The 20,479-nt window shown below is 43.5% G+C and overlaps 2 protein-coding genes across 8 annotated transcripts; one reads left to right on the forward strand and one right to left on the reverse strand.

Moving 5' to 3' along the window:
- The first annotated feature begins 1,101 nt into the window (after positions 1-1,101).
- On the forward strand, positions 1,102-12,509 carry brpf3a (bromodomain and PHD finger containing, 3a). Of its 6 annotated transcripts, none has more exons than XM_035632793.2 (13): positions 1,102-1,421; positions 3,121-4,647; positions 4,821-4,977; positions 6,255-6,386; positions 7,138-7,266; positions 7,379-7,691; positions 7,774-8,103; positions 8,431-8,973; positions 9,061-9,118; positions 9,654-9,742; positions 9,962-10,059; positions 10,170-10,324; positions 10,424-12,509. In XM_035632793.2, exons 2-13 carry the CDS (start codon positions 3,140-3,142, stop codon positions 10,605-10,607), a joined length of 3,696 nt encoding a protein of 1,231 aa, XP_035488686.2. In that variant the 5' UTR covers positions 1,102-1,421; positions 3,121-3,139; the 3' UTR covers positions 10,608-12,509. The 6 variants fall into 6 exon arrangements, 4 of the variants coding, with proteins under 4 accessions (XP_035488686.2, XP_047188853.1, XP_035488690.2 ...); XM_047332897.1 differs by having other exon boundaries at positions 9,986-10,059; XM_035632797.2 differs by having other exon boundaries at positions 7,379-7,676.
- A 674-nt stretch (positions 12,510-13,183) lies between these two features.
- LOC118310048 (vacuolar fusion protein MON1 homolog B) lies at positions 13,184-20,130 on the reverse strand. 2 transcript variants are annotated; one of them, XM_035632799.2, is made up of 6 exons: positions 19,833-20,130; positions 18,811-18,905; positions 18,108-18,704; positions 17,073-17,865; positions 16,545-16,692; positions 13,184-14,784 (listed from the first exon to the last, which is right to left on the reverse strand). In XM_035632799.2, the coding sequence occupies exons 2-6, from the start codon at positions 18,887-18,889 to the stop codon at positions 14,557-14,559; spliced, it is 1,845 nt and encodes a 614-aa protein (XP_035488692.2). In that variant the 5' UTR covers positions 18,890-18,905; positions 19,833-20,130; the 3' UTR covers positions 13,184-14,556. The 2 variants fall into 2 exon arrangements, with proteins under 2 accessions (XP_035488692.2, XP_035488693.2); XM_035632800.2 differs by lacking the exon at positions 19,833-20,130 and adding an exon at positions 19,511-19,729.
- Positions 20,131-20,479: the final 349 nt, after the last annotated feature.

Consider the following 20,479-nt stretch of genomic DNA (forward strand, 5'->3'; position numbering starts at 1 on the left):
AAATGCACCTTTAAAGAGACAAATACTTTTTCATAGCTGTAGAATTTGTCCCGAGGATGGTAAAGTGCTAAAATCCCCAGAAAAAAATACTGATGTGACATTGCCTCAATACCATGATATCATGTAGTAAAAGAATATAATAATAACGCAAAAAAAAAAATCTATTTCATACGTCAGGTTAGTTCATAAATGTGACGTTGGTTTACAGAGTGTTTCAGTGCACCCACATACAGTGAGAAACGTATAGCTTATATAGTTTTTTTTGAGGGCTTTTAAAAAAATATCACAAAAAATATCAGCTGACAGTTTGCACATAGTGATGGATCCAACTACTAGAATGAAAGAGATCCAACAGATCCATCTCTGCTACAAAAACACCCTACAGATAACTGTGTGAACAAGCCCGAAAGAGGCGACTAATCAGTTAATTGACCGATGGAAAATGTATCTGTATCTAACCCTCTAGCGAACCCCCCCCCCCCCCATGATTTCAGCTCCTCAAATGTGAGGACTTTCAGCTATACAGTTTGAGAGCAAATATCTTGGGGTATTGGACTGTTGACCTGACAAACAATACCAATACGTCACATCAGACTCTGGGAAGTCATAAAGAGTATCTTCCACTAATTCTGACATAGCCAAGAAAAACAATAAATTGATTACTAGAGAAAAAAAGTGATGCAAAATGCTTTAGATCTTAGTAAAGGGAAATAAATATAATTAATTTCAGTAGCAAATATTTCAGTGTTTGTATGCCTTTGGTCATCTCTTTTACAAACCTTCAATGTGTACGGATATATAAACAACCACATGCACTGTTATCAACGTTACATACTTCCCTGGGAATGGCAGGTGTGTAACAGGTACAATATGGGGTCTGGGTGGAATGAGGACGAAGCCATAAGGCGCGGAATATGCGTGCCGTTGTTTTTCTCGTCGCTTCTTTCTGTGATGAACTCCACACTGAGCTCGATGAACTCGGTTTATAGGCCCGGCCAATCACAGCTCGGTGCGCGTTGCATGCGAGGTGAGGCGGTGACCTGCGATTGGCTGAGGTGGGTTTTTTCTACCAAAGGGGCGTATTTTTCATGCCATCTTGACTGAATATTTGACTGAATATTTAGCCTCATCCAAGGTACATTAATTCGATATCTTCAGGATTTTTCTCCCCACAAGTTGACCACCGGCATCGTTTGAAAGGTGCAAAGCACAGCCATGAGACCGGCTCGACTTTGTGTGTACGGCCGAAGTCACGGCGGAGAAGTGAAGCGCTGAAGATGACGCTGTCGCTCCCGAAATCACCGGCTAGCTAAGCTAACGGCTAACATGTCCGCCTCGGCTGTAGTCTCTCACTAGCTGACATTTAGCTAGGTGCAGTTGTTCCGTTTGGCACGCGCACCGCTGGGGACCGTTTTCTCAAGGTAAACGACTCTATGGTGTTTGTCTGTATTTTCAGCGTTGCTCGGCAATGCTGCCGTTGTGTTAACACGACTCCTGCGTGTCCCGTCCGACCTGGTAACGTTATCACATCAGCGAGAGACCGTCTTTTTTTGTTGTTGCAGGGGGTCTGGAGTACAAAGCAAAGCCCGAAACGTTGCGCCACAGGCAGCGTCGTGATCTAATGTACATAATGCAATGAATTTGTGCATGTAGGCACCGTGCGCACAGTGGAGCTGCTCTCTGGCTGCGTTTCGCATGTATAATTGGGCTGCTAATCAAACTTGCAATACAAATGTTGTCTCTGCTGTTGTGAGCCTAAAATGGCTGACAGATGTTAGATACTCGGGTTGGTATTTAGCGCTCGTCAACCGAACTACGCACGGCAACAAGGAAAAAAATAGAGGAGGCCGCCGTTTGATTGGCTCGAGAGAAACGTGGCAAGTGTTACGGACTCCCAGTTGGACCAATGGGGAGAGAGCTGAGCTGCGCGCATGCAAGCGGTGCAAATGACCGTGGTTGTGTTTGTGCAGCAGGAGAACTTGAGGTGACACGCTGTTTTTATTTCAGCAGCACCACAGTTGACCCCATACGTGTTCAGGAAGAAAACAAGTCAACGAATCAACGTTGGCAAGTGGCAAAATGACAAGGCACTATTGATGGCAGCAATACGTGAATATGATTAATCAGGTTAATACAACACAATTTTTAGGCTATTTTTTAAATTAGGAATAACTAACTCATGTTTTATATGAACCTGTGTGTAAAATTTTTAGCTTCTTTCTAGGACATCACTAGTGTTTTTATCAAGATAGAATACATTTAACTGGAAGTAATTAAGATTAGAGTAACCACCAACCTACCTAATTTTTCTAGACACAACTGTTTTTTTTATTTAAATAAGAAGAGCTGCAACAGCTAAATTAAATTGCCAACTATTTTGATAATATATTAATCGGTTCAAGTAGTTTTATGAAAAGAAAAAGGTCAAAATTCTCTGATTTCAGCTTCTTAAATGTAAATATTTTCTGGTTTCTTTGCTCCTCTATGACAGTAAACTAGGTATCTTTGGTATGTCAACAAAACAAAACATCATCTTGGAGTTTTGGGAAAAACAAATGACATTTTTCACAATTTTATGGACCAAACAACGAATCGATTAATCAAGAAAAATAATCAACAGATTAATCTATTATAAAGATAATCGTTAATTGCAGCCCTATAAATAACAGTTTTACTACCAGCACTGACAATAACTGCTAATAATTGTGAAATTCAACATTCACATTCACAATGGGTGTCATCAGTAGTGTGAGAACTCCTGTCAAAAGGTTTATTTGCCAGTAAAATCAGATTCAGATCAGAGCCCAGTCAATACATCGGTTTGCTGGTAATATCGGCTGATATGAGCCTTTCAAAGATTTTGGTTTCTCTGCTTATGTTTGTCAATATGAAAACTTTTACAAAACAAACCACGCCAAAAATGTTACTTAAAAAAAAAATCGCAATTTAAGTTCTATATATTTGGTTGTATTTGTTTTCTTTTTATTTCTAGTTATAATTTCCACTCAAATATGAATAAACAACAGCTTCTGTAAATCTCTTACAGTAAAAGTTCAAATTATTGTTGAGCCCATAACCTATGTCACTGCAATATATATGTTTTTCCTTCTCATTTGTCAGGGAGCTGGTGTAAACTCCCATGCGGAAGGTGAGGAGGTGGGAATGTGAGACAGTTGTTCGCCGACTCAACATGGGTAGGGGTCGAGGAAGAGGGAGAGGAAGGGGCAGGGGGTCCTCTGGCCAGTTACGGCCCCCCTCGCCCTACAAGCTGCAGCTCTCTCCGTCGAGGGAGACTCTGACATACGCTCAGGCACAGAAAATAGTGGAAGTGGACCTAGATGGAAGGCTCCATCGCATTCATATCACAGATCCTCTGCCGGTTATAACTGAGGATGAGATGACGGCCCAGGACATCACTGAGTGCAACAGTAATAAGGAGAACAGTGAGCAAATGCAGAGTAAAACCAGATCATGGAGGAAACCCCCAAACAGTAAAAGCAGGAAGAGTGGTAAAAATGCAACGCAGCAGAACCAACGGTCTGGCTCCCAGCAGCACACAGGAGCTGCTAATTCCCTCCAGCACCCATCCAACCAAAGCCCTCTGCCTGAGCCCACCTTCCGTGTGCTGAGTTCAGTTTGCCCCTCAGAGGCGGCTCCTCTCCCTGCAGCATATTACCGTTACATAGAGAAGTCGGGAGAGGAACAGGACAGCGTGGCAGAGTATGACATGGATGAGGAGGACCTGGCCTGGCTGGAGATGGTGAACAAAAAGAGGGTGTGTGACGGCCACGCCTCAGTATCTGCCGACACATTTGAGCTGCTGATTGACCGTCTGGAGAGGGAGTCAATCCTGGAGTCCCGTAACCAGGCTCTGTCCCAGAGTGCAGTCGACGAAGATGCCTTCTGCTGCGTCTGCCTGGACGACGAGTGTCTCAACAGTAATGTCATCCTGTTCTGTGACATCTGCAACTTGGCCGTCCACCAGGAGTGTTACGGCGTGCCCTACGTACCCGAAGGCCAGTGGCTGTGCCGCTGCTGCCTGCAGTCCCCTTCCCGTCCTGTAGACTGTGTGCTCTGTCCCAACCGAGGAGGTGCCTTCAAACAGACAAGTGATGGACGCTGGGCTCATGTTGTCTGTGCCATATGGATCCCAGAGGTGTGCTTTGCCAACACAGTGTTTTTGGAGCCTGTCGAGGGCGTGAAGAACATCCCTCCTGCTCGCTGGAAGCTCACCTGCTACCTGTGCAAGCAGAAGGGCAGAGGAGCGTCCATTCAGTGCCACAAAGCCAACTGTTACAGGGCCTTTCACGTCACCTGCGCCCAGAAGGCCGGCCTCTTCATGAAGATAGACCCAGTCCGGGAGACGGGCGTCAACGGTACCACCTTCTCTGTGAAGAAGACGGCTTTCTGTGAGCACCACTCTCCTGTTGGGTTTCGGCGGGAGGCGTCTGGAGACGAGTCGGTTGAAGGAAGACTGGTGGGGGGCAGGGGGAAAAGGGGCCAAAGGTCATATACTCAGAGGACCCCCTCGCCGACAAACAAGAAGGCCACAAAAGGCCAGAAAAAGAAGAATACAAAAGGGGCTGGTGGGTCAACACGTCGCTCAAATGTGCCTGTGCTTCTTGTGCCTCAGATCCCGTCTCACAGGTGTGCCATTTACAGATTGTGTGAATTCGAGTAACACCAGCATGTCCAGTTGATTTTACTGTAGTAAATATCTTTCACAATTTTTTCTACTGACGTTTGTTTCGACTTCAATTTACCTTATCTCATTAGTGGTGTGATTAACATTGTAATGTGTAACTGTTACATCTCCACAGACTGAACAAAATCTGCACAGGGGTTGAAGTCCAGAGAAAGAATCAGTTCATGCAGCGGCTTCATAACTACTGGCTACTGAAACGACAGTCCCGGAACGGGATGCCTTTAATACGCCGACTTCATTCCCACCTGCAGGCCCACAAGACTGCAGAGCAGGTGAGAGATCGTGGACAGTGAATATGTAAAAAATTAAAAACAGATTGAGACAAGAACTTAACTGAAATAATTTCAGTTGCAGCACAATTATATTGTTATATATTATACATTTGCTGGGTTTATAATCATGTGGTATTTTGCAATAAATCATTGAATTACTGAAACTGGAATCCAGCTGCACTTTTAATCTGACAGCTCTGTGTACAGGTGTGAACGCACCCAAGACACATTTGAGATCTGACCACTTTCAGAGGTGATGTAGGAAACAAGTGCCCATATTCTCTTTGCTATGTGAATGTGTCCTGGGCCACATTAAAGGACCGCCTGATCGGGGGCCTTTTGTTGCATTTTCACATTATCGCAAATCTTTGCACAGTTCATAGAACTTTCTCTTTCTCGCCATCAGGAGCACTGGGAAAAAAATCCCACAGAATCTGTGGGCCATAATTTCGTATTTCTTTTAGCGTCCTCGACAGGCAGGCAGAACTCGCCATAACACCTCTGGGCTCGGCCCTCCGCCTCCCGGAACCAGCACATTAACATTTCTATTCACAGACATTAATGCGTCAGAATTTCAGAGAACCAATTGAGTCTGTTCAGTACAGAGTCAGTCGTGGTGCTCACACCATGTTTTGTACACTGAAATCAAGCATAAGCCCACGCATCACACTTTTGCAAAAGCTGATTCAAATAGATGGCAAGCTTCCACTCGAGCCTCTGCTGTAAGACCTCTCGCTGCTGCAGAGGGCGACATCATAACTGTGGATGTTGTGTAGGATCTGGCAAGAAAGGTGTTTCTGCTGTATATGTTGCAATGTCATGAAGTCACAGTTGCATGACTCTGCAGAGTGCTCCTAATTTGAAACGACAGATACAGGGACTCTCATCCAAGGCGAGCAAGTTTATTCAGCAGCAGCTCAATGCAAGATGGTGAGAAGAGAAAAAGTAAGAGAAAAATAGATTTAACTTAATAACCTTTGTATTAATCATTTAGTTTGGTATATTTTTGTTACCTATTTTATTCATTTGACAGTCGACTTACTATGCGCACATACCACTATGTGGGGGTTTGCCTGATGGACAGCCCCCTCAGTAACCTCACTGCTAAATGCTTGAGCTGTTTTAACCAAGTACAGGTAAAAAAAAAAAAAAAGAAGAAAAAATGTATTAAGTGGTTAAGATGGTAAAATACAATGCTATTTATAATGACTTTCACTGATTCTATTCTGAATCAGAAATCTGATTTCTTTGTACCTATTTTCCTTGTCTGTGTCCAGAAGGAGCCTGATGAGAAGCTGTGTGCTGCAAGAGAGGAGCTTCGATACTGGCAAAAGCTGAGGCAGGACCTGGAAAGAGCCCGACTCTTGGTGGAGCTGATCCGCAAGAGAGAGAGGCTAAAGAGAGAACAGGTGTGCGGTGTGAAACAAGCTGGAACAATTTACATAACACTCCTGTCAGCATTGCCATACACAACGGCTCATCACACGTTAGAGCTGCAAGAATTTGTCAGTTGACTTGTTGATCGTCACTGTCAAATGTGAATATTCAGTCATTTATAGCTGCTTTCAGACATGTACAAGTCTGGACATTGTCCTGAACTTCTCCGTAGGGACTATTTGCAAGATGAATAAACATCCGCAGATGTTGCTCTGGACATTCTCCACACTGTAAACAAAAACACTGCTTTCGTTGCGGATTTTATCGTCATGTCCTGTCTCCTGCCTGCTCTCTACCCAGATGCTACAGAATGCTCCAGAGATTTTCCTGCTGCTCTTAACGCGTCTGACTCAGACAATCTCCCGCTGTGCTCGTCATATGTCAAATTTGAACGGCAAACTCTCCTGACATTTCCCGGAGTTCATGTCTGAAAACAGCTTATGAAAAGTTTATATCGTGATCGAATATCGTGCAAAACAAGACTGTTCAGAGCTCAAAAATTTACCTTGGGCTCAGAGAATTTTTCATGAGGATCTATTTATTTGACAATTTTCAGACATTTTAATGGACCAACTGGTTTATCATTTAATTTGAAAAGATAGTAGGCAAATTAATTCATTACAATTTCTTGTTCTCTTCAGTATTCATCATTCATTTGAACCTCTTTAATTGTGGCCTTGTATTTCCTCGGCACTCCCGTGTGTTCACATCCTCTTCATCCAGATGAAAATTCAGCAGGCTGCTCTCGAGCTGAAGTTGACCCCGGCACTGATGCTTCTCCGATCCACCTTGGACCAACTGCAAGAGAAGGACACGGCCAAAATCTTCTCTCAGCCCGTCAATCTATCAGAGGTCGGGTAGCGTTTGAAAATAGTCTGATTAAATACACACTACATTTGGCAGCATGTTTACTTCAGCTTTGTTATGACTCCGCATAACATTCTGATTGCAATGATTCACCAAGGTCCCAGATTACATGGAGTTTGTTTCCCAACCTATGGACTTCTCCACCATGTGCACCAAACTGGAGGGACATGCCTACTGCTCCATCGCCGACCTAGAGAGGGACTTCAACCTCATGATCTCCAACTGCCTCAAGTACAACTCCAAGGACACCATGTTTCACAAGGCTGCTTTACAGCTGCGGGAGGTGGGTGGGGCCGTGCTCCGCCACGCCCACAGGCAGTCTCAGAGCATTGGCCTCGACCCCAACACTGGCATGCATCTGCCAGAGTCTCCGAACAAACACGGCTTCTACAACTGTACGTGGGATGATGGTGAGTTAAGAATGACAACTGTTTTTTTTCTTAATAAACATAAACCCATATGCCTCAGCTTTCCCATGTCCCCCCCCGTCAGTTGACTCCCTTCTGGACCCAGAGAACCGACTGCACTTGACCACAGAAGAGCAGCTGAAGGCCTTACTGGACAAACTCGACATGGTCGCATCCATGCGTACCAGTGGTGGCAGAACCAAACGAATTAGGCTGCTGCGCCGAGAGATCAACAACCTAAGACAGAAGATGAACCAGCAGCAGCAAAACACCCAGTGCATGAATGGTAACGACAAGGACGACGAAGGACGGGAAGACGAAGAGGGGGAGGAAGAGAAGGAGAAGGAAAACAAAACAAAGAAGACAGATATTGTGGATAATGGACATTTGACTGCAGTGTCCAACTCTGGGACCGGTAACATCATTTTTACTCTTATCATTCTTTTGCTTTACCTAAAATGGAAACTATTCATTCATAGATAATTTATGATTAGCACTGCAGCTGGCAACCATTTTCATTATTGATTAAACTGCTGATTAGGTTCATGATTAACAGATTACATGTCATTAATGTGAATTACATGTGAAATAGTGAATTATTCAACCGACAAACAAAACCTAGGGAGGTTCAATTTGCAGCGGTATGAAACCGACAAAAGCAGCTGAAGATTTTGTAATTGACTAATCAATTTATTGATATGCTGTATTAATGATCCTGAATTCAATTTTTTCTTCAATCCAGACGACTCTCCACCTGTGCTTGAACTTACTTGCCCGGTCTCGTCACCGCTGCCGGGAGACGCTCCTCTCGAGCCTCCTGTCCTTGGTATTGTGACTGGAGGGCGAAGGTCACCCGGGCGCTCCTACAAGCGTCAGAGGTCTTCCCGCAGCGGGAGCAAGAGCCAAGGTGAAGATGAGGCTGAGGTCGGTGAAACGCCATCCTCGCAACCAGAGGCTGTTCACGAGGTCACACCACTGGGGACACCCCCGACTCTGTCTTTGGCCGGAGTGGGTCGTCGTACGTCGGTTCTGTTTAAGAAAGCTAAAAACGGGGCACGGATGGCAAAAAACAAGTCCCCGCCGCAACAGAATGGGAAAACATCAGAGGGTAAAACCAATGGGCTGGAGAGTCCCTGTTCACCCAGTGTGACCAACATCACCACCTTACCTCCGACTCCCAGTCCCTCCCCTGCACCTCCCTCTCCCTCCTCGCACCACCTGAGGTCCAGAGGCCACAGCTCAGAAAGCGAAGTGGACAAACTCCCTCCACCACCCAGAGAAGCAGGTAGGGACAAAACATGTTACTTGAATCGTGGGAGAGATTTGTGAGCCACCACATCAGTCCTGATTTCACTCTTTGTGTTTGTGCCAGGCCTCACAAATGGAAAGCACACCTCTGCAGACCCCGATGATGACGACCAAAAACTCAAGTGAGTATAATCTGTTTTGAACAAGAGCTTTATCTTCACAATAATTTGTACCTTAAAGCTGCTACAATCATTTTTTTCATATTAAAAGTGAATCACTATGACAGAGAATGATCACCCTCCTGCAGCTGTATAGAGCTTCATAGCGAGTCATTGTTATGGTTTTCTGGCCTGCAACTTGACTGTTGGGACGCTTGGCTCTTGTAGTCTTCGGCCACAGAAAACCTGCCAAAAAAAACGATTGTACACTATCTCGTCAGTACTTAGGAACAGGCACACAAAGACAGCGACTCGGTGATGAACACAGTGGACTACTTGGGATCAAAAGAGCCACATATTTCCCTGAGTTGGAGGAGACCAAACCTGAACTAAGAGGAGAGCAAATATTGGGTGTGAAGTCTTCAGGTGGATACAAACATGGCTCCAAGTGAATGCTCTTGTTTCTATCTGCTGTAAACTGTTTTCAGACAGGTTTGAGTGCCACCTCAACTGAAACATATACCAATGTCGTGTTGCTTTTCTCTCTTCTGGTTTACAGCTGTAGTGTCTCCCCACCCAAACGTAGTCGGGGTAAACCTGCACTGGCCAAAGTCCCTAGCAGGGAGAATGGAGACATCTCTGGGTCTGGTGTGTATCAAGCGAGGGGGTTCAAAATACAGTGAAATGCTGCTCTGTTTGTGTGTTTATTGGATGCATAATGCAGGAATACACACACAGAAACAAACAAGTGCAAGTGTCAATTGAAATTTTTACAATTTTCATGACCAGTTTGGTTTTAAGTTTTTTTGGCTCGAGAGCCGTCATGAATAAGAATTAATTGGATATACTGGGATATCCTGTTCACAGGAAAGTCTACACTTCTGTGTTTAGATAGTGAGAGAGAACTCGCACCACTGGACCTAGTTTGGGCCAAATGCAGGGGATATCCGTCGTACCCAGCCATGGTGAGAATGGATTCAATCCTGTACCTTTATGGTTTATATACCAAGCTTGTCTTTGACTCAAAGTCTGCATCCCATGGATGTACTGTAACTGACAGAGTCTACCGTTACAGATCGTTGACCCCGACATGCCCCAGGAAGGGCTTCTTCACAACGGCATCCCCATTCCAGTGCCTCCCGTGGAGGTTCTCAAACTGGGCGAGTGGAGGCAAACGGACGAAGGCGAAAAGCTCTTCTTAGTCCTCTTCTTTGACACCAAGAGAACTTGGTAAGATTCAGACAGGCGGGATAAAGCTCACACTGATCTTTACAACAATCAGGAATTGTCTTGCTCACTTTGAAAATTGTCCCTTTTTGTTTTTTTCAGGCAGTGGCTCCCTCAAGACAAACTACTGCCGCTGGGGAAGGACGACACTGTAGACAAACTGCGCTTAATGGAAGGCAAGAAGCCCAGTGTCCGCAAGTCTGTACACACTGCGTACGACCGGGCCATAGTACATTTAAATCATGTGAGAGGAAATCTTAATTTCACTCCCTCCAATTTTATATAAATTTTAGCTGACACATTTTTATCATCTTAAAGAGGTTGCGTGGTTGTACATATAGAAGCTCCATCAATGCTCTTTAAATAGTGGAAAAGTATATGTCCAACAGTTTATGGCATTTCAAGGTTTTGTTTCAAACTGATGCTCTGGTTTTTGAAATGGAGAGAGAAAAAGTGTTTGAACACATTTTGTAGATGGATTTTGTTCATTTATTCACCTTTAAAAAAAAAAAGAAGAAGAAGGTTTTACACGACCACTGTTGCTATGTTGTCATATAAAGTTTTTATTTTAGGCCAAAGTGAGTCAAGAGAAGTGTAAATATTGAATCATCAAAGGGAATTGTCTTGATACAAAATGTTTTTAGATTGTATTTGCCATAGAAATGTCATTGTGTTTATTGACGTGTGAAGGTCCCACATAATGGTCGCGTCATATCTGGACTCTGGATTAGGATTTGACATGAGATGGATGAGATATTTAAATGTGGCTGTTGTAAGCAGATCAGTTTTATTTTAATAAAACTGATCTGGTATTTATTCATTAACAATTTTTTCCCAACTTGAAACTAAATTATAAAGACTATTGTGTAGCGTACTGCTCAAGACACCTTGATAAATCATTTAGCAAACAATTACACTGGATTGCAGTGACATGTGAAGAAGGCACATTGCCCCAGAAGTGATAAATACAACATTGTTTTTGTTGTTGTTGACCCTACACGTGTCGTTACAAAGTGCTCATGCTTTGTTAGCAAATTACTGTGCTTATTTACTCCCTAAACTAAAAAAAATTGTTATCTATATTTTAAATTATCCCTCCATTGAGTCACATTGTGTTTAGCATTCTACGGAATATTGATTGTTTTCTAATTTCTTTTTTTTTTTTCTTCTTTTTTTTAAATTTAAGCAGAGTATTTAAAAAAGTATGCCAAACTTGATAGAACTGGCATTGGCACTGAAGTGAAGCATAACTGGTTCAAGGTTCGACTCCTAAAATATGTTTTTGTTGCGTAAAAACACTTTACTCAATAATTCTGAGAATTGCTCCACAGATACAGATAAGAACCACTCAGGTTAGTTGAAGTAAAGATAAGTTTTGGTCCAACGGCGGCCCGTGGAAACATTCTTGAACTCAGTCCAGCTATGAAGTGTTGTGGGTGGGACTTGAGAGGTTTTTACTTATTTTTCCATATTGTGAAAGTGTAATGATACTATAATGTTGGAGAACCTGGTGCAGCTACTTGGTTATTAAGATGTGATGCCACTACAGAGATGAAGATGATTTTGTTTTGTGTGTGGTTATTTTAACAAAGTCTACTGCAGTCACCCGATGAATTTGGCTGAAAGGACTTGAAAAGCACAATCAGTCTGTTAAAAATAAACAAAAAAGTTGGTGACCGGTGACTCCTGGAGCCGTAAGTCTGGCAAAAACCTTTTGCGTGTGTGTGTAAACTATATACATATATGTATACAGCCTCGGTGTAGTAAAGGTGCATGTGTATAGTTTTGTAAATATGTAAATGTATGTTTATATTGGCTTACATGAAGTAATTTAAGGAATGCAAAAATCAAATTTAGATTTTAATTTATAAATTGTGGCAGTCGAGAGTGTTATTTAAAAAAGTTAATATTGAAAAGATTTATGTATGATGCTAAGTAGCTCTTTGTAATAGTGACGGTATTCACCAACATGTCAGACCATATTTTCTCTACAGGTGAGGCAGCACAACACCTGAGCTCTGTGGGCAGCAGCGACTGAACTGGGCCCACCAGAGGTTTTCTTTTTGATTTGTTTTTCTCGGTGGCACAGGAGTGATTTTTGATCTTGCCGTTTGAATTGTTCTGCAAGATCTGCAAATCTGCCTGAGACAATATTTTCTCATACAAGAATAAATGCTGTTTGAAACAACTGTATGTGTATGTATATATATATGTTGTTTTTTAAGAACGCATCCATTTGACCCGTTTTACACCGTCGCACCTCATTTGATGATAAATCTGAAGTATAAGAGGATTAGATGACAAGAAGGCAAAGTTCATCCACATTTCTAAGCTGAATGTCTAATTACTATTCGACTGCCTGACCCATTTTAAAAGCCTCCAAATGTGGCAGAGCCTCCGTTTTCCAGAATTTAGGTCCACAACTTCCATGTTGTCCTATACTACACTGTGCAAGTGATCGTATTTAACTTAGCAGGGAGGAAATATCAAGTATTTGTTTAGCACATATTATAAGACTTCTTGTAAGCAGCTTTGGTTTGCTGAAAGTTCCAGCATGACAGAAAACTGATGCGGTTTTTCTCCATTAATCTGGTTCAATATTTGTCACGTGTTCTTGTACTAATTTTCACAAGTTTAACTCAACACTTCATTTACTTGTGGTGTTAGGACTTTGTCGACTCCTTAAGGGGAAGCTCCTGGTAATAATATTTTTGAGTAATCCTGACCGAGCACAATATGAGTTTTGATTTCAGTGGGACTTGGATTAATTCAAGAAGCTTCAGTTGGAGAGATTCGACCCTCGAAGTTGGACACAACACCTGACACTGTTGAATGACATGTCATGTAGACTAAGAGTCTCAATTAAATATTGGGAACACTTTATTTTCCTTTTCAATTTCTTCTGGCGCTTCCTGTCGTTGAGTGAATATCTCCTAGGTTACACAAGCAGTTAATTGAAAATCTACCAACTGTCTCTAATTATGATATAATTGGTACCAAACTCAAAGAACATTATTACATAAATTCCACACCTGCAAAATCAAGCGAGACTTGTTAATTAAAATAATTTTGTCATTTTTCAAGTAGATAAAGGATGAAACATATTCACTGCATCTCTACTTAATCAAGACAAGAGCACATTTGTGCAAACTGAGATATTTTTTCCGTAATAGTAGACATTCCCCTTAAGACTTGACCTGACAGGAAATCCCTCAGCTGGGACACAAAAGGATGAGGCTACTGTTCATAGACCATCTTTACAAAACTATTATCCAAAAAGACAAGTACCTGAACTCGCTTACATCAGGCGTCGACTGACTAGAAGTATCTGCAGAAAAAAAAAACAACAGCGCGTGAGCTCGGAGGCAGATGATCTCCGGACGGACGAGGTTTGACTTCTAAATCAATGAAAACACTGACAGTGAAAACAAGGTGACCAGGTGCAACAGGCTAGGCATTTCTTAAATGTAACATGAATGAAACCTGATCATTTTCATTTTGAGTGGAAACATTAGTGGGATAAAACACCACCATGTTTTTCACGTTTGGTCACGAGGATGTGCAAACCAATTCAGTGTTGTGTGTTCACGCCCCGTTATGACACACGGTGGCCCATCCCTGTTCTGGCAGTTCCAGTTGTAATTCCGGTTTATGCTGAGCCCCAAAACACAACAAACTTTTAAGTTCTTGCATATCTCGTTTTATAGCATTGGGATGTTTTTGTGTCATGAAAAAACAAAAAAAAAAACAACTACATGATAATTTGTCTGAGAAAGGTAGTTTAAGTTCATTCGTCTCCTCATCTTAACTTACACAAGAAACAGACGATGACTTGTAATAGCATATGAACGATCCGTCATCTGTGTCATACATTCACTGTCCGTGAAGAGGATTTCACTTGTGTTGCAGTAATAAAACACTATAAAAAACATTTAAATATCATTGCAATTATATCCTACCACAGTTCAATTTAAAACCTACTAATGCTGCTTTGCCCTGACGGTTTCCGATCGAAAGCAGAGATGCAATGAAATGCTTTCCATTTAAGGTGAGGTCATAATACTAGTTTCAAAGGGATCATTCTTTCTTAAATAGTGTAAAACGTAGTGTTTGATTCCAGTAGTCAATGTCTGTCAAGTCCAACAGGTGTCAAAACATGGTTCAAAAAATATCTTGCAACCAGTGTAGAAACTATTGTCGAGTAAGGCCAAGTGGCCACTATTGTAAAGAGAGTCCTATAGAAGAGATAAGAAGCCATTATCTGTGGAGTCTTGCTGGTCAGATTTGCCACCTCGAGAGCTCTTGCTGGGGTTTGGGGTGGTTGAATACTTTGGAGGGTATCTGATGAAGAGACGATCCTCCTCCTTTTTAATCCACCTCAGAAGCTTCGTGATCGCTGTGATGGCGCAGGCCTTTGTCACCAGAGGACTGAAGCACGTGTACAGCTCAAATTTACTTGTGACCTGCGGTGGAGAGGAAAACGGACATTTTAGGTGAGGACATGGTCAGGGTTGATGCTCAAAAGAAGCTGCGACAATTTGTGAAGCAGGCATTTGTCAGAAATGAACTCTGGGTCCGGACGTTTTCCGGAGTTTGCCGTGAACATATGACAAACGCAGCAGGAGAATGTCCGAGTCAAGACGCCAACATAAAAAATCTCCGGCGCATTCTGTGGCGGTCTGGGTAGAGCATGCAGGAGGTTGGAGGAGTTTTTGTTTACAGTCATCAACACACCCACTCCCTTGATGTGAATCTTCTGGACATTTTCCTGCTGCAATGTCACATGGGCTCACTTTCGGGGGTCGGGCTGGCAGGAGAAGTTCTGAATCAACATTTGCAGACATTTGCATTCTCACACACGGCCCTTCTGGCAAAATGTTAGGAAACGTCCGTACTTCAGCGTATGTCTGATAGCAGCTTCATTATGTTTACATGCATGTTAGTAACTGGGTTGCAGCCAGCCATCCAGTCACTTGTTTCTAAAATGAGAAACCTAGATTCCGTAATCTGAAGCTACATTCTAGTGGAGAACGCTGATTTCTTGGCCGAGTATGTGCAATAACTGGTAGGATGAAAACAGGAAGAGTTTTACTGATGGCAGCAAATAGGTGTGATAGAAGGAGACACCTATTTGTAATTACTGTACATCCTTGTGTTCATGACGATCCTGTCAAAGGCTTTTAAACTAAACTATTACAGTTATCAAGCCTGTCTGGTTTTAATGGATTAATATATTCATTTTTTTTCTTTTTCTTTATTTGCATTTTATTATCTAATTGACATTTTTATATATTTTTCTCGCAAACAGACAACTTTGCTATTTTCTGATTGAAAGATAAAAAGGACATAAACTCTGCTGTGGCCCTCTCCTGCTCTAAGTCTGATCAGACTCTACCCACATCAGCCGTCGGCGGCTGTGAGAGAGCGAAGACAATAGTTACGCACTGTTAAATTCCCCCCAAATTCAATCGGAGCAGGAATTAGATGGCAGAACAACTCACTGACCCACAGCAGTGTGAGCAGAGGAAGACGTCACATGGCATGCGAGTACACACAGCAAACAAGTGCGCACGCACGCACACACACACACACACACACACACACACACACATGAAAATGAAAGGGCAGGCAGGGATGGCAATCTCTAAAAACCTGGTACATACGCAAGTTAGAAGACAGTAAGTATATGACAGTTTGCAGTGGTGAGCTGTCTCAACCTTTTTGATCCATATAAGTTTGTTTCCACTGTAACTCATTCGCGCAACGAAGAACAGCAAAAATATCAAATGAATTAGTGGTTCCAGCTTCAAGGTTTTGGACTGTTGACTGGAGAGGACATTATATTTAAATACATTCATTTAGGCTATGGGACAGAGAAATCGATGACCTGACAAAATTAATAAGATACTACAGTTGAAGTATGCAAGTCTGTCACGCTTCCAGAATGAGATCAGGGTGGAGAAGGAATCAAATTACTGACCTGCTGCATCTATGCATGAATTTACAGTGTACACAGATGTATCCAGTTACCTACATAACCTGAATCTCGAGTACAAATAAATGTGGTTCGGGGTTAAGGTCTACTTTCTGAGCAGCTGATAACCCTTAAACTCTTTGTTAGACACACCCATGTCAAGGATAATCCAATACACACTGAGGGTCGGGGGGAGAAAACTAACAGAATGATGGAGACAGTATTCGTAAAAAACACTACGCTACGTACCCAGGCCAACAGAGTCTCTCTCTCAGCAACGTGGTAGATGAGCTTGAGGGGCCGGGAGGTGCTGTGGATGCGGCTGTGCATAAAACGATAAAGGTCCAGCAGTCGCATTTTCTCCTCTTCGCTGCTGTACGGTGCCTCCATCTCTGGGCTACAGGCAGCAACAGATCATAGTATTAAAGGTTACAGACCCAAAAGTCACATAAAGTTCTCCGTTAACAACAGAAACACAGTGATCTTTTAATAATAGAGAGACTGTGGTGATGTTTTTTTTATGCCACAACACAGGTTCCAAAATTAGGGAGACTTTTTGCTCTTTGTAACATTGTTCTGAACTTAGAAAGTATTTTATCAGTATCAATGTTATATCACAAACTTTTGTTTTTGATTTCTAAAAAGACTAATATCACTATATATCACTACAAGTGCAATTACAAGCACAGAATAAATCACTTTTTGTCCACTTTTGAAACATAAATCACAGATGCCCCCGAAGGAGCATGGACTATTAGACATACAAAAAACACTCACCTGGTGAACTGCGTGAGCTGGCGGTAGGTGTCTGGCACATCAAAGGGCTTGTACATGAAGTGTCTGAGGTCTGAGACGCCCACCTGGCTCACGCTGTAGGACTGGGCTTTGGCAATGAGGCTCAGGGAGTTCTGAGCCACCATGGCCTCTTCTATCTTCCTCTTGCACTCCGCTACAGCGTAGAAAGCCTCCTTGTCTGTGGAGAGCAGCAGCAAACAAACAGTACACTCTGGAGGGTCCAGGTAAGAAATGTACGCGTAAAAGTAACAGTCCGGATTAAAGAGAGGGAGGCAGATGGGAGTCCAGATCTCCCCAGCCTGAAAGGCAGAGGAGGCTCCGATGAGGTTGAGCAGGAGGTGGACATCGGTGGGTTCCAGCCTGGTGTCCTCGATGACGGTCTTCTCCTGGACGATGGTGAGCAGCTGGTTCTTGGCGACCAGGATGGAGAAAACCAGATTGGGCGTGATCGCTTTCTGCAGGATGTGGCTGAGAGAGTCCCTGAGAGAGGATGCTAGGGGTAGGCAATGTATCGCTGCCAGCAGGAAGCTGGGGTCCGAGTCTACCAGGTTGAGGAGGCCATCCAGGATCTTCTCCGAGCCGGCCAGGAGTCTCCTCAGGTCATAGTTTTTCTTGTGTTCAAAGATGCGGGATATGCTGGCCTGGGTGAGCATGCTGATGATCTGATAGTACACGTAAAGGAGCTCGCCGCGCAGTTGCTCCTCGGACTGACGACTGCTGGAGACGCACACCAGCACCAGGGGTCCTTTCTGCAGGAACACGACGATGTGCTGCTCTGTTGGAAGGAAGAGAAGACATTGGCAAAATAAGGATAATGCTGAAAATATATTTCAATGAAATGAAAAGTGAATGTACATCAATATTGTAAATGCATGAATTTCCCCTTTGCTCAGTGAGTTTTTCCATATGATTCTGAATTGCCAGAACTACTGCAACCACATCTACTGACCTCTTCCCAAAATCTTCTGCAAAATGGGGGGGGGGGGGGGGGGGGGGTAATCACATTATTGCTCTCACCTGAATAGACTGAGCGGATGATATTATCTCCACTTTGGACAAAGGACACCAGCGCCATCATGACTCCCATCGTGGATGAAAGAGCCTCTTCGCTGCCATATCGGGAATAGATGGGTTTGCCTGCTTCACTCAGCACAAAAACATGCTTCCTGTGCTGCCGCCAGCTGTCGCCTGTCACATCCTCATCACGATGAGATATAAATGCGGGACATTCCTGGGTGCCTGCCTCCAACAAGGGCGACGACCTCCCCTTCACACCTATACCTTGCTCCTCCAGCTTGGCCTTGGCCAGTACGGTGACGACAAACTCCCCAGAATCGCTCTGGTCGTGGTCTACGGCAGCGTCCTCGGTTCCTCCGTCAGCTGTCTCAGTGGAGTCATTGTTCTGACGCTCTGTGTTTTCTGTCTCCTCAGTCTCTTGCTCTTTCTCCTGGTCCGAGAGGGGCTCTGCGTCCAGACTCTGCTCCTGCGCTGCGACGTCCGACAGGCGCGACTCTGCGGGGTCCTCTTTGTCAGCAGCATCGCCGTCATTTATCTCCGTCGGATCGGGAAACATATGATTCCCCAAGAGCGAGAGAGAAGTCGCCAAAGTGTCGGCTAGGATGAAAAACAAAAATCAACGAGTGAGCTGAATGGTGAAAAAGAACGGGGTGTGCTAAAATATTTGAATATTTTCCAATGAAAGATGACATCGTTTATTTACCAGGCGAATTGCTCTCTGAGGGGGGATCACAAATCTTCACGCCGTGTGCCTCTCCATCTTGGTGCCTGTCCCTCTCCATGATACCATCCCAGTCGCTGGAGATTCAATAAAATTTTTTTTAAAAAGCACACAATAACCATCTACGAACAAAATATCTTCACATCTAAAACATCCCAGTGGTTGCAAACATATGGACAGGATGCATCTCAAGGCTCATATGAATAGGAGCACTCATAACGGATCAGTGGCAGCAGGGTCACATGATGACAGAGAGAATGAGTGGTTACAGAAGAGAAGTGCAGCTGCAAGAGATGCCGCACAGACTGAGGAATTTCAGACCGATTACAACTTCCAGCAGCTACACACGAGACGACAGTCGGTTGGACGGAGAGAGCAGAGTGTCTGTGTCCAAGCGCTAAGAAGCTAACCTTCGTTTAGCTTAAGTTACTTATGGAGCTAATGATGGGCGCGCTGCCAATATTCGCGCCATCTGGAAATCTTACTTTTGCCTGATCATAGATAGTTTGTCTGTGTGAATTCCGACGCGGCTCGGTGAACGTTAGCTGTATTGACACGGCTAGCATCGCCTGCTAGCAAAGCGACACAGATCAATTTCATGGCCTCGGCTTAACAGCGAGCAACGCGAGCAGTCGTGGTCAACTTAGCATCGGACGGCATACGCACACAACGTACAACTTACGATTTCTGTCCAGTCAAAACGTTGAGCTGAATGTGTAATTGTCTGCTGCGTTAACTTTCATCGGCATCCCGGTTGCAGGCGGGCTGTCAAGAATGAGAAGCAGAAAACAAATTCTCCTCGCAGCGCCGCAGACATCCGGAATCTCTCATGACAAGCTCGGCTGGCCAATCAGAATGCTCGAGGACTTAACGTAGCCCCGCCCCCTTCAGAGTACGATTTTAGCCGGGGTTAGCTGAGAAGTTGATGGCCGACATCCAGTGGCGCGTTTTAGTGATGTGTTGAAATGTCAGCGTGAACAAACAAACAAACACGCATGTTCTACCTGTTTTCCAGCAGCGGGTTCTGCCTTCATATCTGACCCAGGCCTGCTTTGTGTCCGAGCTAAATGTGATTGTCCCTGACGAAGCCAACATTTAAATTCACCATCGCCACGCACTCCACAATGCTATGGCTTCACGCTTTTAACTATCAAAGCTGCGGAGCGGCGTCACTGAGTGGCACCCGCGGCTAGAAAACATCTATATATTCGAATGTCGCAACGCTGTCAGGATAAGTGAAGAGCACAGCCTCCACTTCACTTCAAATACTGTCAAAATCAATAGTAGCCCCCACGTTGTTTTGAGTTACGTGTATACAACATGCATTACGGTAACAGCGCGTTAGAACTTATTTTCACAATAAAAGCAAAATTCCGGTGAGCGTTCATACAATCTATCAGTCAGCACATCACTAATGATAATTTACAGAAATTAAACCAAAAGAACATTAAACAATAAGTAATCAACTAAATATGATGAACAGAACTTTGCCTTAACTATGCATAAGTAATTTGGTGCTGCAAAGATATTGCACAACACCAACATGACCTAATTTCTCATGTAATCACATTCGCATGTGTGTCTTTTTTGGGAGAATGATCTTTTCATTTATGACATTTATTTATTTATCAATTGGTTCTACAAATTATTC

This window comes from Scophthalmus maximus, chromosome 6, assembly GCF_022379125.1.
Source record: "Scophthalmus maximus strain ysfricsl-2021 chromosome 6, ASM2237912v1, whole genome shotgun sequence".
In the NCBI taxonomy this organism is placed as follows: domain Eukaryota; kingdom Metazoa; phylum Chordata; class Actinopteri; order Pleuronectiformes; family Scophthalmidae; genus Scophthalmus; species Scophthalmus maximus.

Bases quoted from the DNA above. Each gene is read 5' to 3' on its own strand.
- brpf3a (XM_035632793.2), top strand. From the start codon at position 3,140: ATGCGGAAGGTGAGGAGGTGGGAATGTGAGACAGTTGTTCGCCGACTC. The intron at 7,267-7,378 runs GTCGGGTAGCGT...TGATTCACCAAG, and splicing joins AGCCCGTCAATCTATCAGAG to GTCCCAGATTACATGGAGTT. The intron at 10,060-10,169 runs GTGAGAATGGAT...CTACCGTTACAG, and splicing joins ATCCGTCGTACCCAGCCATG to ATCGTTGACCCCGACATGCC.
- LOC118310048 (XM_035632799.2), bottom strand. From the start codon at position 18,889: ATGGAGAGGGACAGGCACCAAGATGGAGAGGCACACGGCGTGAAGATT. The intron at 18,705-18,810 runs GTAAATAAACGA...TTTTCATCCTAG, and splicing joins CTCAGAGAGCAATTCGCCTG to CCGACACTTTGGCGACTTCT. The intron at 14,785-16,544 runs GTACGTAGCGTA...TCTCCACCGCAG, and splicing joins GAGAGACTCTGTTGGCCTGG to GTCACAAGTAAATTTGAGCT.